The sequence below is a fragment of the Mya arenaria genome, chromosome 8 (assembly GCF_026914265.1).
Source record: "Mya arenaria isolate MELC-2E11 chromosome 8, ASM2691426v1".
Classification (NCBI taxonomy): Eukaryota; Metazoa; Mollusca; class Bivalvia; order Myida; family Myidae; genus Mya; species Mya arenaria.
This window is the reverse complement of record NC_069129.1, coordinates 74,044,888-74,058,830: the sequence shown is the minus strand read 5'-3', so window position 1 is coordinate 74,058,830 and position 13,943 is coordinate 74,044,888. Positions and strand designations below refer to the sequence as shown.

The window sequence follows — 13,943 nt, the reverse complement described above, 5'->3', positions numbered from 1 at the left end:
ACATGAATTTAATAATGAAAACCATATGAGCAAAACAGATCATTTTCAAAATAAGACTTAGTACCAACCTGAAGTTTAGTATCTTCAAAATGGTGGAGTGATGTTGTTTGCAGGTCGTGCATCCCTGGGTCATACTCCACAACTGACAACTGCAATACCATACACAATATAACTACATGTATATACTTCAAAATTCAATGTAATAAAACATCAGTCTATGTTACTAGAAGTAACTTTGTAAAGTAACTTAATTTTATGCATAGGCACCCCACAGAAACAGAATTACATGTATATCACATTGGTCGAAATGAGAACAAGTCTACAAACCAAGCACTGGTAATATGCTTTCTGGTTTTGCTCAAATTCTGGATTTTATATGGCAAAGCTTGTTAAACGTTTCGGTGCCGGGCACTAGCCCATGAGTTTGGGCTTGTCTATCAAAAAAAAAATTCCAATGACTAACATTATCATACTTTTTAAGCATTACAACTAACTTCTTAACATTTTTTATTTATTTACTTTTAAAAAAGGTAAACATGTTCTTGGATAATTTATTGAAATATGTTTTTTTGTCCTTAAAATGGAACTTTATTTCATTGTAATTATATTTTATGGACACCACTTAGTTTCCTTCGTAGGATTACAAACTACTACTAAATGTTTATGTCAAACATGTTATGTTATTAATTGCATTATGTAATTAATCATAAAAAAAAACTCAAAACAATTGCAACGTATGATATCCACACATGCTTGATAAATATTTTAACATTTTCATAAAACAGACCATATACCACTCTTACTTTTGCATCGGAGAAGGCGAGGAGGAGGGCATCCCTGGTTGCCCCAGGGAGCCGAACTGACTTCATAGACATCACATTGCCAAACAGGCTGAAGGAAGCCAAGCATTCCAACTTCTGTTTGACACCTGAGTCCTCCTTGTCAGTAGTTGAAGCCTGCAGGAATTAGAATTTTGTGAGAAAAGTTTTCCACCAAGCATGATAGATAGCATTATTTAAAACAATTTAACATTGTAAAAGCATGTTAATTGTAAATTTATTCTGAACAATGGGCCAATTTTTTAGACATTATTAAACTTAAAAACATTGTTAACATCACCATTGTTAACTTTCAAATCTTACTGCTCTGAAAAGTATAATGTTTAATGTTTAATATTTGCATCTGGAAGACTTCTTACACATTTTGAGACAACTGTTTAAACTGCGCTAGTTCAATGGAAATATACAACCACATAAAACGATGTATCACCTTCAAAGGTCAACACAATGATGCCCTTAACATCGTTACTAACTTTAACACAGTTCTGAACAATAGGCCCAATAGTGGCTGTTCAAGTCTAAAATTGCTTTATCTTTAGTCATTACATGGTTATTATTTATAATGCCCATGAATCTACATTGTATATAGTTATAAATGAAGTAACACAGAATACTAAGGCTACATAGTGTGAATTGAAATTATTCTATACAAAATGCACAGCTTAAACTAGAGTTCTGCAAATTGAATATAAATGTTGCTTGCTTGGAGCAACCTCTTTTTGAAATGGAAAAACAATTACATGTAGGACTGATGTAAGTAGAATAATAAGTTTTACTTTTTAAGTTAGTTCAAACATACCAGTATGATCAAATTAAAAAATTCAAGGCCCATAACTCAACAAGAGCTGTTATAAGACAGCGCACTCGACTACACCGCTTTGACTTAGAAAAGAATACAGTAACGATGTAATATGTGCCTGTCAAAAGCAATAAAACAATAATATTAAAAAGTGAATAAGAAATTGTGATGTGACAAAACTGGGTATTTAATGAATGGCAGAAGAGATTCAGTTTCAACTGCTTTCTTCTATTTCTTGTAGCAGTGACCTTGATCCTAGGGGTCCAAAACACAATCCCATCGAAGTCCTCCATTAAGACTTCCTACATATCAAGTTCGGTCACAGTATATCAACCATAACTTTAAGTTTTTCAGTACCAAACAGTAATCTATTTTTAGTAACAGTGACCTTGACCCTAGAGGGCCAAAAGGTTATCCAATAAAATCTCCGCATAAACTTGTCCTATATACCAAGTTTGGTCGCACTATGTCAGCCACTCCTTAAGTCATTCAGTACTAACCATATTTCTATTTTTAGCAACAGTGACCTTGACCTAGACCATAACTCTCGGGCCAAAAACACAATCTCAGGAAAGGTCTTTATAAACTCTTCCTATATACCAAGTTTGGTCACAATATGTAGAACTTTACTTATTATTAGAAAAGTTATTCAATACCAACCATTTTCTTATTAATAGTAACTTTGACCTTGACCTTGATCATAGGGGCCTCAAACGCATTCCTAAGAAAGGTCTTCATAAACTCTTCGTATATACCAAGTTTCATCATTTATGTCAACCAAGTTAAAATTATTCGATACACAAGGTGACTTTGACGCTGCCCTCCCACCAGCCCGCCCAAACAATGACGCAAGTCATTCTACTTAAATGTTTTTCCTTTCCTTCAAAAGAAATTTAAAGAAAAAAAAAGAAAAAAAGAAAAAGAAAAAACATTAAAAAAAAAATCAATCAAGGGCCATAATTTGTATTAAGGATTAAAATGGAGTTATGTGACCTTATTGTAAGATCGTCGTCATTATTTATGCAAAGTATTTACTGCATTGAATGAAGGGTATAGAAGTTTTTTTTATTAAAATCCCAACTTGCCTTAAACCGTTAACCTGCCCTCAAACTTTAACCTAAGTTTCTAAGTCATTCAGGGGCCATTACTTCTATTAAGGAAAATATGGAGTTATGTAACCTCGTTGGGTGATGGTCCTGAACAACTGTGTGAAGTATTAAGTCCACTGAATAATGGTTATAAAAGTTATTAATAAATATCCCAAACTGCCCTAAAACTTAAACCTAAGTTCCATAGTTAATCAGGGGCCATAATTTGTATAAAGGATAATATGGAGTTTTCTAACCTCATAATGTGATGGCCCTGAACAACTGAGTGAAGTATTAAGTGAAAGGAATGAAGGGTATTGAAGTTATAAGTGAAAATCCTAACTTGCCCTCAAACTTTCACCTAAGTTTGTAAGTCAATCAGGGGCCATAACTTGTATGAAAAATAATAAGGAGTTATCTAACCTTAGTATATGATGGCCCTGAACAACTGTGTGAAGTATTAAGTGAATTGAATAAGTGGTATTCAAGTTATAAAGTGAAAATCTCAACTTGCCCTAAAACTTTAACCGGACAACGACACCGATGCCGACGCTGGGGCGAGTAGTAAAGCCCTCCTTATTCTTCGAATAGTTGAGCTGAAAATGAATGTTGCAATTTCGCAGACGCTAGATATATGTGATATATTATGCCTATAAACATCGCTATCCATTTTTGGAAAGACTAAATAAGACATGGTACAGTGTGGGAGCATACACGGTGAATAGGGCAAATTTTAAAAAAATTATGATGACCTGATTGTTGATACAGCTTGGGCGCGATATTATACTCATCAACACTGTAACTAAGTTTAGATAATAATTGCTCAAGAGAATTATGTCAAATTTGACAAATCAAGGGGCATAACTCTAGCCAAGATATTACAAATGCTAAAGTGAGAGCTGACATCAAAATGAAATGCAGATAATGCATGAGAATGTGGACAACATGATCTCGGCATGGCTGCCATTCTACACTCGTGACATAAAAACGTCAGTGTGTAGATCAAGGCTCAAATAGTAAAAATCAAAAGCTTTCGTTTTTCCAAAGATCCAATAACCCTAGAATTCATTGGATCTCTTCCAAATACAGCACACAACAGAATTAAAACTATTCATTGTTAGAAACACTACCTCTGCCTCTGGATTGAGTCGGTATACATGTATCTGATTTACTGCCGCAATGACAAGGTTCTGTTCCTGTCCGTTAAGGAAGTTACAGTAGAGGCAGTGTTCCACACCCGTGGGAGGGTGCAGCTGCTTGTACACTGTGTACATTATATAAACACACAATGTAGCCTGGTTATCTGAAAAATAAAAAAAAAATAAAAATAGCCTTATTCTCATGCTTTTAGAACTGCAGTGTTGGGGAACTTTGTATCTCCATAACAGCAGGGCTTAAATTTCTAAAAGCTTAGAATTATAGCTGATGTACTTTAATTCCACCAGTGAAAAGAAATTCCAATGACAAAAACTGCTGCTGGGCGCATTAAGGCACAAGTTGCACAAGCTTTCAATTGTTTGCTTTGAAAAAGATAAAGATAAAAATGATAAAGCATATATTATGGGTGTGTCAAAACTCGCAGTTTGTTGTTTCTTGATAAACAAAGCACAAAATATTTATTCTTTGTTCATATAATTGCTTAATCAGGCAAAAATTTCCAAACGGAGCAATATTGACCAATTCGACAATTCAAAAGATTCTACAAACATTCTTGTTCTTTTCACTATGTACATACTAGGCTGCATAAAAAATTTTTTATGTAGTTATTGCATTTTAGGCTAATTTAGGTTTTGAACTATTTTAATCACATGTCAAGCTTACCTGGGTTGGTTGAGTAGCTTGGGTGACTTGACATCCTTACTCAATTTTTTACCCACCCCTCCCACCCCCACCCCACACATGGCCATAATAGTCATATATGACAGTTAGCCATTAACAAAGAAGAAGTTTCATCGGTAACTGGTACTTTTGGTAATTCCCCAGTTCGATAAACTGATTATAGCGTTTGATTTATCCAGTTGTTTTGGTGAAAAGGATAATTGTATACATTGAATTGTCAATCATAAGTGACCTCAGCTTACTAATCTAGGCACAAACACAAGCACATTGCTAATTAATGTTGTCACTTTATTGCAATTAAAATTAAATTAATTGCACCATCATTCTTTATTACCAATGGGAAATTGTTTAACTGTTGATTATCAATGTTTAATTTTTTAATTAGGTAGTGCAATAAAGCCTGTTCTCTTGATAATATACTCTATGAGTATTTTACGGCATCAATACCCATCCTAGTATAGTAGGGTGGGCCAAAATAGGGGTATGGTGCTTTCTTAAATGGGAAAACAAAGCGCACAATATTAGCTTTGTATTGTTGTAAAACGACCATGTACCTTACCAAAGTACATGCATGTTCATGCACACATTGTAGTAATATCCCTACAGAATACTCTTAATTCTTCTTTCTTGTTCATTTTCACTTTAGACACTTTCTTTAACATCTCGGGTTGTAATGTCACCAGGGCTCTCACAAGGCTGATTTTTTGGGGAGAAGTCACTTCTCCCACCAGTCAAATTAGGGAGAAGTGGGGAGACTTTTAGGAGAAGAAATACTTATCGTAAAACCTGAGATAAATATCATGCCATGCCAAAAAACTTTTCCCATTAACTATTATTGCTTTTACTAGATGGAATGTTAAAAAAAGTGTTCTTTTATGGCCTATCAAAAGTGTACTTGTCTAGAGTCTCCTTTTTGCAATGTATAGTTTACCTCCAAAAAGCGTCTAAAATAAAAACAGACATTTAAAAACAAAACATTTCAAACAATCAGAATGGCCTTATATATGAGCTGTTATTTAAGTGCAGGGGGCGAATCTTGTTTTGGTACGATCAGGATAGGCTACGAATGTCACATTCAGCTTTGCTGTTGTTTACTTGTCTTTGGTTAAATAAATTTCAATATGCTGACATTTTAAAACAAAATAACATTTAAAATCTCTATCCTTCATTAAAAACCCACTAACACTTAATAATAGAACTAGAAAATCGAGAAATAAACTCCGAAAAATGTTATGACAAAATGGCGGTGACTCGCCGAATCTTCTACTTTTAAACATCGTACAAATGAGGAAAAATTCTGTAAGTAAACGCTATATAAAGCAAATAAAAAGGTTTTGAGATTACAAAACAAATTTTCATTATGAACATTCAACACAAAGACTATCAAATATTGGTCATGAAGTTTTGAGTATTTGATTTTCTTAGCGCCACCGTCTGTTTTTCAATGACCGTCTGCTTCAAACGAAACAATGTTCTAAAAAGTGTGCCTTGTTTTTACACTGCAAGTATCAATTGTTTACTAATGCTTGACAACATTTTTCATCAATTCTTCGCTTTTTCTATCGCAATTTAACAAACTTATATCATTTGACCAGTGTCTTCTCTGATTGGTTAACATGGGACGTTTCAATAATTGGACGATAGACGACCCAATTATGTGATTAGGAGATTACAGATTATTAATGGCTAAATTAATTAAATTTGTAACAACATCGGCATCAAAGATCCACATTTAGAGGTACAACTTCGATGTCTCAGAAAAGGAATAATGTGTCATAAAGAACAGCAATTAGCACCCTGATTATAAGCGTGAATTACCTTTAATCTGACCCGCGGTGATGACGGTCGTGTGCCTTAGCACGCACTGATCTTTGACAGATTAGGAAACGGGGACATTGACCAATTAAATACTTTTAGGGAGTAACTTTGTGATAAACAACGATCTGAATGGCCAGAAGGGCGCAAGGGGGTGGGAAAAATATGACAGAGCGTGTAAAAAGGGGCAATGGGGCGGGGTCAAAAAAGGGCAGGGCGGGCCGCTCTTCCATTCCGCTTTAGCTAAAACACTAGATATATAAAAAAACATGGGTACCATATGAAAAATTATTATTCATCTAAAGCATACATTACTACATACAATTGATACTAAATTTTATTATTTTATCTTATAAAAGTAAAGATATATTATTATTTTCCACATTCAATTATAATTATTCCTTCTTTAAAAACTGTAAAACAAACGTTTTTTATTTGATGGAAACCTGCGCACCTTTCACACTATTAAATGAATTTACCGAACTGGGGATTTACCGAAACCTCCATATATCGTTTCATCACCCTGTTGAAAAACTTTTTCAAGTGTCATAGATCTATTCTCTAGTCTAAAATAAAAGACGTGTTATACGGGATTCTTTCAATCCGTAACGTCTAAACGGGAATGTGCAAAAAACGGGGGTGTTTTAAAATTATTGAAATTGTTTTAAGTGAAGTATTTTATGGTTGAAATTGATCATAAAGAGTTATATTCATATTTTACAATGTAAGTGAAATGTTATTTTGCACTAAACAAGCATTTAATGCATTAAAACAAGTTGTTTACCTTTCCAATAAAACGAAAGTTGACTGACACAGATAACAATTATGCGAAGGGGAACAACTTGATACAATCGTAATAACTCGGCCTCCTCCGACAAAGCTTCGAGATAGACCTCGTTACACAATCGTAACCACTCGGCCATGACCGAAATGTTCTGAGCCATTTAAAACTGTGCCCTGAAGCCTTGCAGGTACCCTTCATGTATATATCGTTATGTTTTGACAGAATGAAATGAAGAAAAGCTGTCAAACTCATAATTATAAGTTGGATATTTATTTTTTGTGTATGAAACTAATATAAAATAACATTTTCTGGTAATATTTCTTGTTTTTATGATATTTTATAGACGCTATATGCTTTAACCCAGAATCCTGATCGGAACAACTACCCACTTTTGATACTAAACAATTTGTACATGAAGGATTTACCATATCAAATATCTAAAAAAATCCGTCAACATACAATTATTTGGACCAATCTATTCTCCAACTGGTAATAAATATCAAATTGATTTCCATTCAAAAATAAAACACAAGTTTTTAAAAGACACTGTTTTATCTTGTAAAACCCTGTTCTTGTTTAAGCTGGATTGTATTTAATGTCAGTGGTCTGTAACCTTCAGTTATTGTATAAAATGCCGAAAGTTTTGACAATTGTTTGGCAGTTTCAAACCATTTAGCTTATATGAATACGCAAATAACTTACATGCACCATCAAATTAGTGATCAAAATAAAATCAAGACATTCACTCTTCAAAATGTCATTTAATTTGACTAACAAATCTTATAAATATACCTAAGAATTTATTTCTCTGTGGACGCCGCCATGTTGTATAATAAATTTTGTACGTAAAAATTGCGATGGTTATATTCAACTAAATTGATTGTTGTACTAATGAACTTATTTTAGACATTTAGTATGTTTGTGAACAAAGCTTATTTAATGCTGCTACATGAATCAATGTGTGCAGAAACCAGTACGGTGGGTTTTTTTAATTGCCAAGAAAACGTTCCCCTAATTGAGATCGAACCCACGACCTTTGGCGTAAGAGGCGGACGCCACTGTCTCACTTCTCAACTGAACAACTAGTAGTGTACATGTAGGAAGATTGATTTATGGGAGGAATCTTGACTTGCCCTCGCTTAAAAACTTATCTACCAGTATCTGTCCGATACAATTATAACGATATTCAAAAGTGTTTTCCTGTTCTTTTCAGACGCATTGTTGCAATCGTTGTAAAATAAATAAGATTAAACTAAAATGCGTAGCAGCTAGGCAATGTGGAATGCGTATAACTATTCCGAGTCCATATATATGTTCTTTTAGCAAAGCAACTCAACGACTAAGTAGCAAAACTAAAACATAACTTCATTTAATTTAATGCATGTACATTTTAAAGGAAAACAGAGTGTATAGTGGGTCTTAATTACAAAACCTTTCAAAGAGTAAGAACCTTTATTTGGCAGCGAACAGGCACTGAGCATTCCTTTTATACCTCGCCGTCAGGTAAATCAGGTAAAAACATTATTAAATAATTATTACGGAAAATGCAAAAAAAAAACAGTTATAGGGCGGTGGATCCGTCGTCTAGCGTAACAGTGTAACACACTTGGCTGTCAATCCAGGGGTCACAGGTTCAACTCCCCGCCTAAACAATAAACATACTTATCGTCTTCCGGGATGTAAATTGGGGTCCCTGTGTGCTAAACACACGCCAGGGTAGCTCTAACCAGCGTTACATTTTGTCTGTGCTCCAAAAAAACTAAAATGACTAACAATCTTATCGGAGCACACGCCGAATAATAAAGGCCAGCATCGCGAGAATAAATAAGCTTACACACCATCACCCAAAAGTTATATGCTTTTAGTTGCCCACAACTCCAAACCAGGGGTATTGCTCAAGGCTCTGGATTGGTCCTAATCTTTATTTCCCAGTGGTATCTGCATGTGCGAATATCTGTACACTCATACAGATTTCAGACCGGGCAATATGTTCAATGCACGTGTCTTATTGTTATTTATCAATACTTTTTAACTTCATGAACGTTATTGTATTTGTTTTAACATAATTCAAATGATTGCAAAAGTGTTTATATATAAACTTTTCTACAAGTCCTTAAAGTCGGTTCTGTCCTATTCTGTTGTCATTGATAAAATCTCATATTCAGCTATGCATATTGATCTGTCAACGCAAAACCGGTGCAGACCTTTTCACTTATTTAAATGACAATTAGCCAATAAACAATACAAATGAAATTTTGCACCTTTCTGTGCCACTAGGGGCTCAACCTCGGGAAATATTTTGGGATTTTTTACTGCGAAATCAATTAAGACACTGCAGCAACAGATGTTTAAAACAATCATGTTCAAAGGCAACCGGCACTGTTTGTTTAAGTCCAAGAGAAAAGGGATCATTCCTCTTTGTAGGAAATGCATGTGTTACCTCACTAAAATTACCTCAATCTTAATTTTAAAGTTACCTTTTTATAGCTTTTTTTCTACTTCAAGGACAAAATAAATAATTTTAAAGAATAACAACTAAATATTACGTTTGCATCCGTATGCACGTATTTCAATAACTTTATACGCGTATTATTGATTTGCGGGTATTTGGGCAAATTATGGTAAAATGTCAGAAAATGACCAAAAAATCACAACACTGACCTTTAGTTTTGTAAATAAGAACGCCCACATCCACCACCGGAAGACACACTGTAGCACAGACGATGCTTGAGTTGTGCGTCGAGCAGGAATGTGTATAAGCTACGAATAAAGCAACCAACTTTAGCTTATATTGGTATCGTAGTTTGGTATTAATATGGATAATATTTCAAAACTTATAAGGAAATGTTGCATTTAACTAGAGATTGCTTTTTTAAAAAAGCGCTTGTCTCCCCTATTGTGTGGTCGTATCTGAGAAGATATAAATGATGGGCAAGAAATTTGTAATTTTTGACTGGAGACGAACCAACAGTGAAATTTGGTTTATTCACCCGAATTAAATAGTGAATATCTACTGCGACCTTGACCGTTGATCTACTGATCTCAAAATCAATAGGGGTCTTCTACTAGTCATGACCAACGTGCATACCAAGTATGAAGTTCCTGGGTGCAAGCGTCTTGAGTTACTAAGCAGTAACCGTTACTTCTCCTCAAGGTCACGGCGACCTTGACCTTTGACCTACTGATCTCAAAATCAATAGGAGTCATCTACTAGTCATGACATAACTAGCATATCAAGTATGAAGTTCCTGGGTGCAAGCTTTCTTTAGACCGGAAACTGTTTTCTTTACCTCAAGGTCAGGGTGACCATGACCTTTGACCTACTGATCTCAAAATCAATAGGAGTCATCTACTAGCCATGACTAACTAGCATACCAAGTATGAAGTTCCTGGGTGCAAGCGTTCTTTATTTATTGAGCGGAAACTGTTTCATTACCTAAAGGTCACGGCGACCTTGACCTTTGACCTACTGATCTCACAATCAAACGGAGTCATCTACTAGTCATGGGCAAACAGCATACCAAGTATGAAGTTCCTGGGCCTAACGGATCTTAAGTTATTGAGCGGAAACCGTTTCTTTACCTCAAGGTCACGGCGACCTTGAGCTTTGACCTAGTGATCTCAAAATCAATAGGGGTCATCTACTAGTCATTATCAACTAGTGTACCAAGTAAGATTCCTGGGTGCAAGTGTTCTTTACTTATTGAGCGGAAACCGTTTCTTCATCTCAAGGTCACGGCGACCTTGACCTTTGACCTACTGATGTCAAAATCAATAGGATTCATCTACTAGTCATGACCAACTAGCATACCAAGTATGAAATTCCTGGGTACAAGCGTTCTTTAGTTATTGAGCAGAAACAATTTTTAAGCTAAAGGACACCGCCAACATATCGTTTTTCTATCTGAAGGTAACCTTGACCTTTGACCCTATGATCTCAAAATCAATAGGGGTCATCTACTAGTCATGACCAACTAGCATACCAAGTATGAAGTTCCTGGACCCAAACTAACTTTAGTTATTGAGCGGAAACCGTTTCTCCATCTCAAGGTCACGGCGACCTTGACCTTTGACCTACTGATCTCACAATCAATAGGGGTCATCTACTAGTCATTACCAACTAGCATACCAAGTATGAAGTTCATGGGTGCAAACGTTTTTAAGTTATTGAGCGGAAACCGTTTCTTCACTTCAAGGTCACGGCGACCTTGACCTTTGACCTACTGATCTCAAAATCTATAGAAGTCATATACTTGCCATGACCAACTAGCATACCAAGTATTAAATTCCGGGGTACAAGCGTTCTAAAGTTATTGAGCAGAAACCATTTTTAAGCTAAAGGCCACGGCCAACATATCCTTTTTTGACCTGAAGGTAACCTTGACCTTTGACCTAGTGATCTCAAAATCAATAGGGGTCATCTACTTGTCATGATCAACTAGCATACCAAGTATGAAGTTCCTGGACCCAAAGGATCTTTAGTTGTTGGACGGAAACCATTTTATCACCTCAAGGTCACGGCGACCTTGACCTTTGACCTAGTGATCTCAAAATCAATAGAGTTCGTCTACTAGACATGGCCAACAAGCATACCAAGTATGAAGCTCCTGGGTGCAAGCGTTCTTTAGTTATTGAGCGGAAACGAAGTGTGACGTACGGACGGATAGACTGACTGACGGTAAGGGCGAAAACAATATGTCTCCCCATTAATGCTCGGACAAATTATTGCCGTCTGCTAGTTAGGCATTCATCCAAGTTCTGTTTTTATATCAAGACGAAGTTTTCGTTACGCTGCAATTTGCTTAAGATACTGATATGTATACACCAATCCTATTGTTCAATTATTATTTTTTTAAATATTAATTGCTTATAAGTTTAGGACTTATTATGTAGTTCACGATAACAATTATATAATGAATACTCGTTGAACATGTTGCTTTGTGAGGAAGAATTAAAACTTTAGTTGGATTGTTTTTAAAATAAAATACACAGGTTAGTGACCATTTTTCGTCTGTACCAATCATTCGCAAACGTCAGCAATTCCAATAAGATTATTTCTCATAAAATAGATGTTTTGTGTTGAAGTGAAACTTGGTCCTGGGGGAGGGGGTCAACGTTTGACTTCCGGCGGGAAGAACCCGAGTGGTGAAAGATGACGAAAGGAGGAAGACATGTGATATATGTGACGAATACAAGCCAATGCGATTACGGAATGGAATTATAAATGCATAATTGCTTATTGATTAATATCATGTTAAATATACAGGAAAGGTAGCTTGTCATATAACATCGTTGTATTAAAGGGGCTATACACCGTATGATGAAATAACGAAAAATTGTTGAAAACTTACATAAACTTGGTATCGATGTGTACAATGCATTGAAACTAACTAACTGAAGTACCACATAGTTTACAATTAATTTATTTTTCGCAGTTTGTTCGTATTTTTCCATTAAAAAAGATTACTAGGTATATATACCTAGTAGAATTCATTCTTATGCGTGATTGGCTAGTCGATGTTAGTTATATAGCTTAAATATTCCAACGGTGAAGGGTAAGCCTTCGTAGCACAGTAGATACAACACTGGACTGCAATTTTGCCGCCACCGGTTCGAACCCGGTATTTTTTTTACAAGTATGATATCAAAGAGTAAAACACTTTATTAAATAATTGTCCTGAGATTCGTTACAGAAAAAAAACATTTTTTTTTTGTGCCAATCTGGTGTCTAGTCCCTTTAATATGTGTAACAAAGTTACCTCTAACCACTGTGTGCGTTCTTTTTTCCAGGTGCCTCAGCTGTCCAGCCAACATGTGTTTCACGTGCATACAACATCACCGCCTCATGCGGATATGCGTCGACCACAACCCCCACAAACTGAGGAAAATACAAGCTCAAAGATGTGCCCACGCCGCCAAGCAGCGCTGTAACACAAACAGAAAAGATACCTGCATTTATACTGCAAGGCATGTACTTTCATGTACGAACTGCAAACTGACGAGACACGAGGGCCGCAATCTACGGGATGAGATTGCTTTGCAGAGGGAAACTTTTCCGTTCAAGCTGAGTCAGATGAGGGCCAGCTTATTCGTGTTAATACAACTCTTGAAGCAACAATTGAAAGAGCTCGAGGAAAGTAGCAAACAGTGTGTGCTTTCATACAATGTCAAGGGAGCGGTGGAGAACATTGAAAATCTAGCAGAAGATAAAAAGGAAAAAAACCAGATAGGTTTAGCACTAGGCATGTCCAAACGTTAAAAAAATAGAAAAGAGCAAGGGGTCAAATAGAGATGCACGCAAAAAGTGAACTACCAGTACTGCGTCAAAGTTCAAATACAACATGAACGTCTGGTGAACGTTTTTTGCTATGATATGACCATTCTGTATTGAAAAGAAAATCAGGCAAAACATTTCAACCGTTGTTTGGGAACAACCTTCAGCAAGGACTGAATGATGAAAAGCAACATTTCTTAATTCTGTTTACCTTCATCGGAAACGTGGTCCGCACTTCAGGTACGTGGCTTCTCACAGAGCCTACTGATATTCCGCTGGCTGACGGGATCGGGCACTGGGGAAACCATAGTGTGTGGTGTTGGCATATGCACGCGCATCCAACCACCATTGAAATGATTCGTATTATTAACCACACGAGACGAAAAAAGACACTAGACTGGACACCTGGCTCCAATATCACGAAAATACTTAAATCAAATCTCAATCTCAGACTCGACTCATTTCACCACATAAAAGCATGGTATGATTTAAAATGTTGCTTGTT

At 35.8% G+C, this 13,943-nt stretch overlaps 1 protein-coding gene across 2 annotated transcripts in view; it reads right to left on the bottom strand.

Moving 5' to 3' along the window:
* Nucleotides 1-13,715, bottom strand: part of LOC128244787 (cleavage and polyadenylation specificity factor subunit 1-like) — a 47,990-nt gene extending 34,275 nt beyond the window's left edge. The window contains exons 1-6 of one of the 2 annotated variants that reach the window (XM_052962866.1): nt 13,650-13,715; nt 12,924-13,089; nt 9,826-9,924; nt 3,857-4,029; nt 804-956; nt 69-149 (exon numbers count right to left, since the gene is read on the bottom strand). In XM_052962866.1, coding sequence (XP_052818826.1) covers nt 69-149; nt 804-956; nt 3,857-4,029; nt 9,826-9,924; nt 12,924-12,993 — 576 coding nt within the window. In that variant the 5' untranslated portion in view covers nt 12,994-13,089; nt 13,650-13,715. Of the gene's footprint in view, nt 1-68; nt 150-803; nt 957-3,856; nt 4,030-7,956; nt 7,980-9,825; nt 9,925-12,923; nt 13,090-13,649 lie in introns of those variants that run through there. The other variant, XM_052962867.1, reaches the window with a different exon arrangement.
* Between the last annotated feature and the right edge of the window lie 228 nt (nt 13,716-13,943).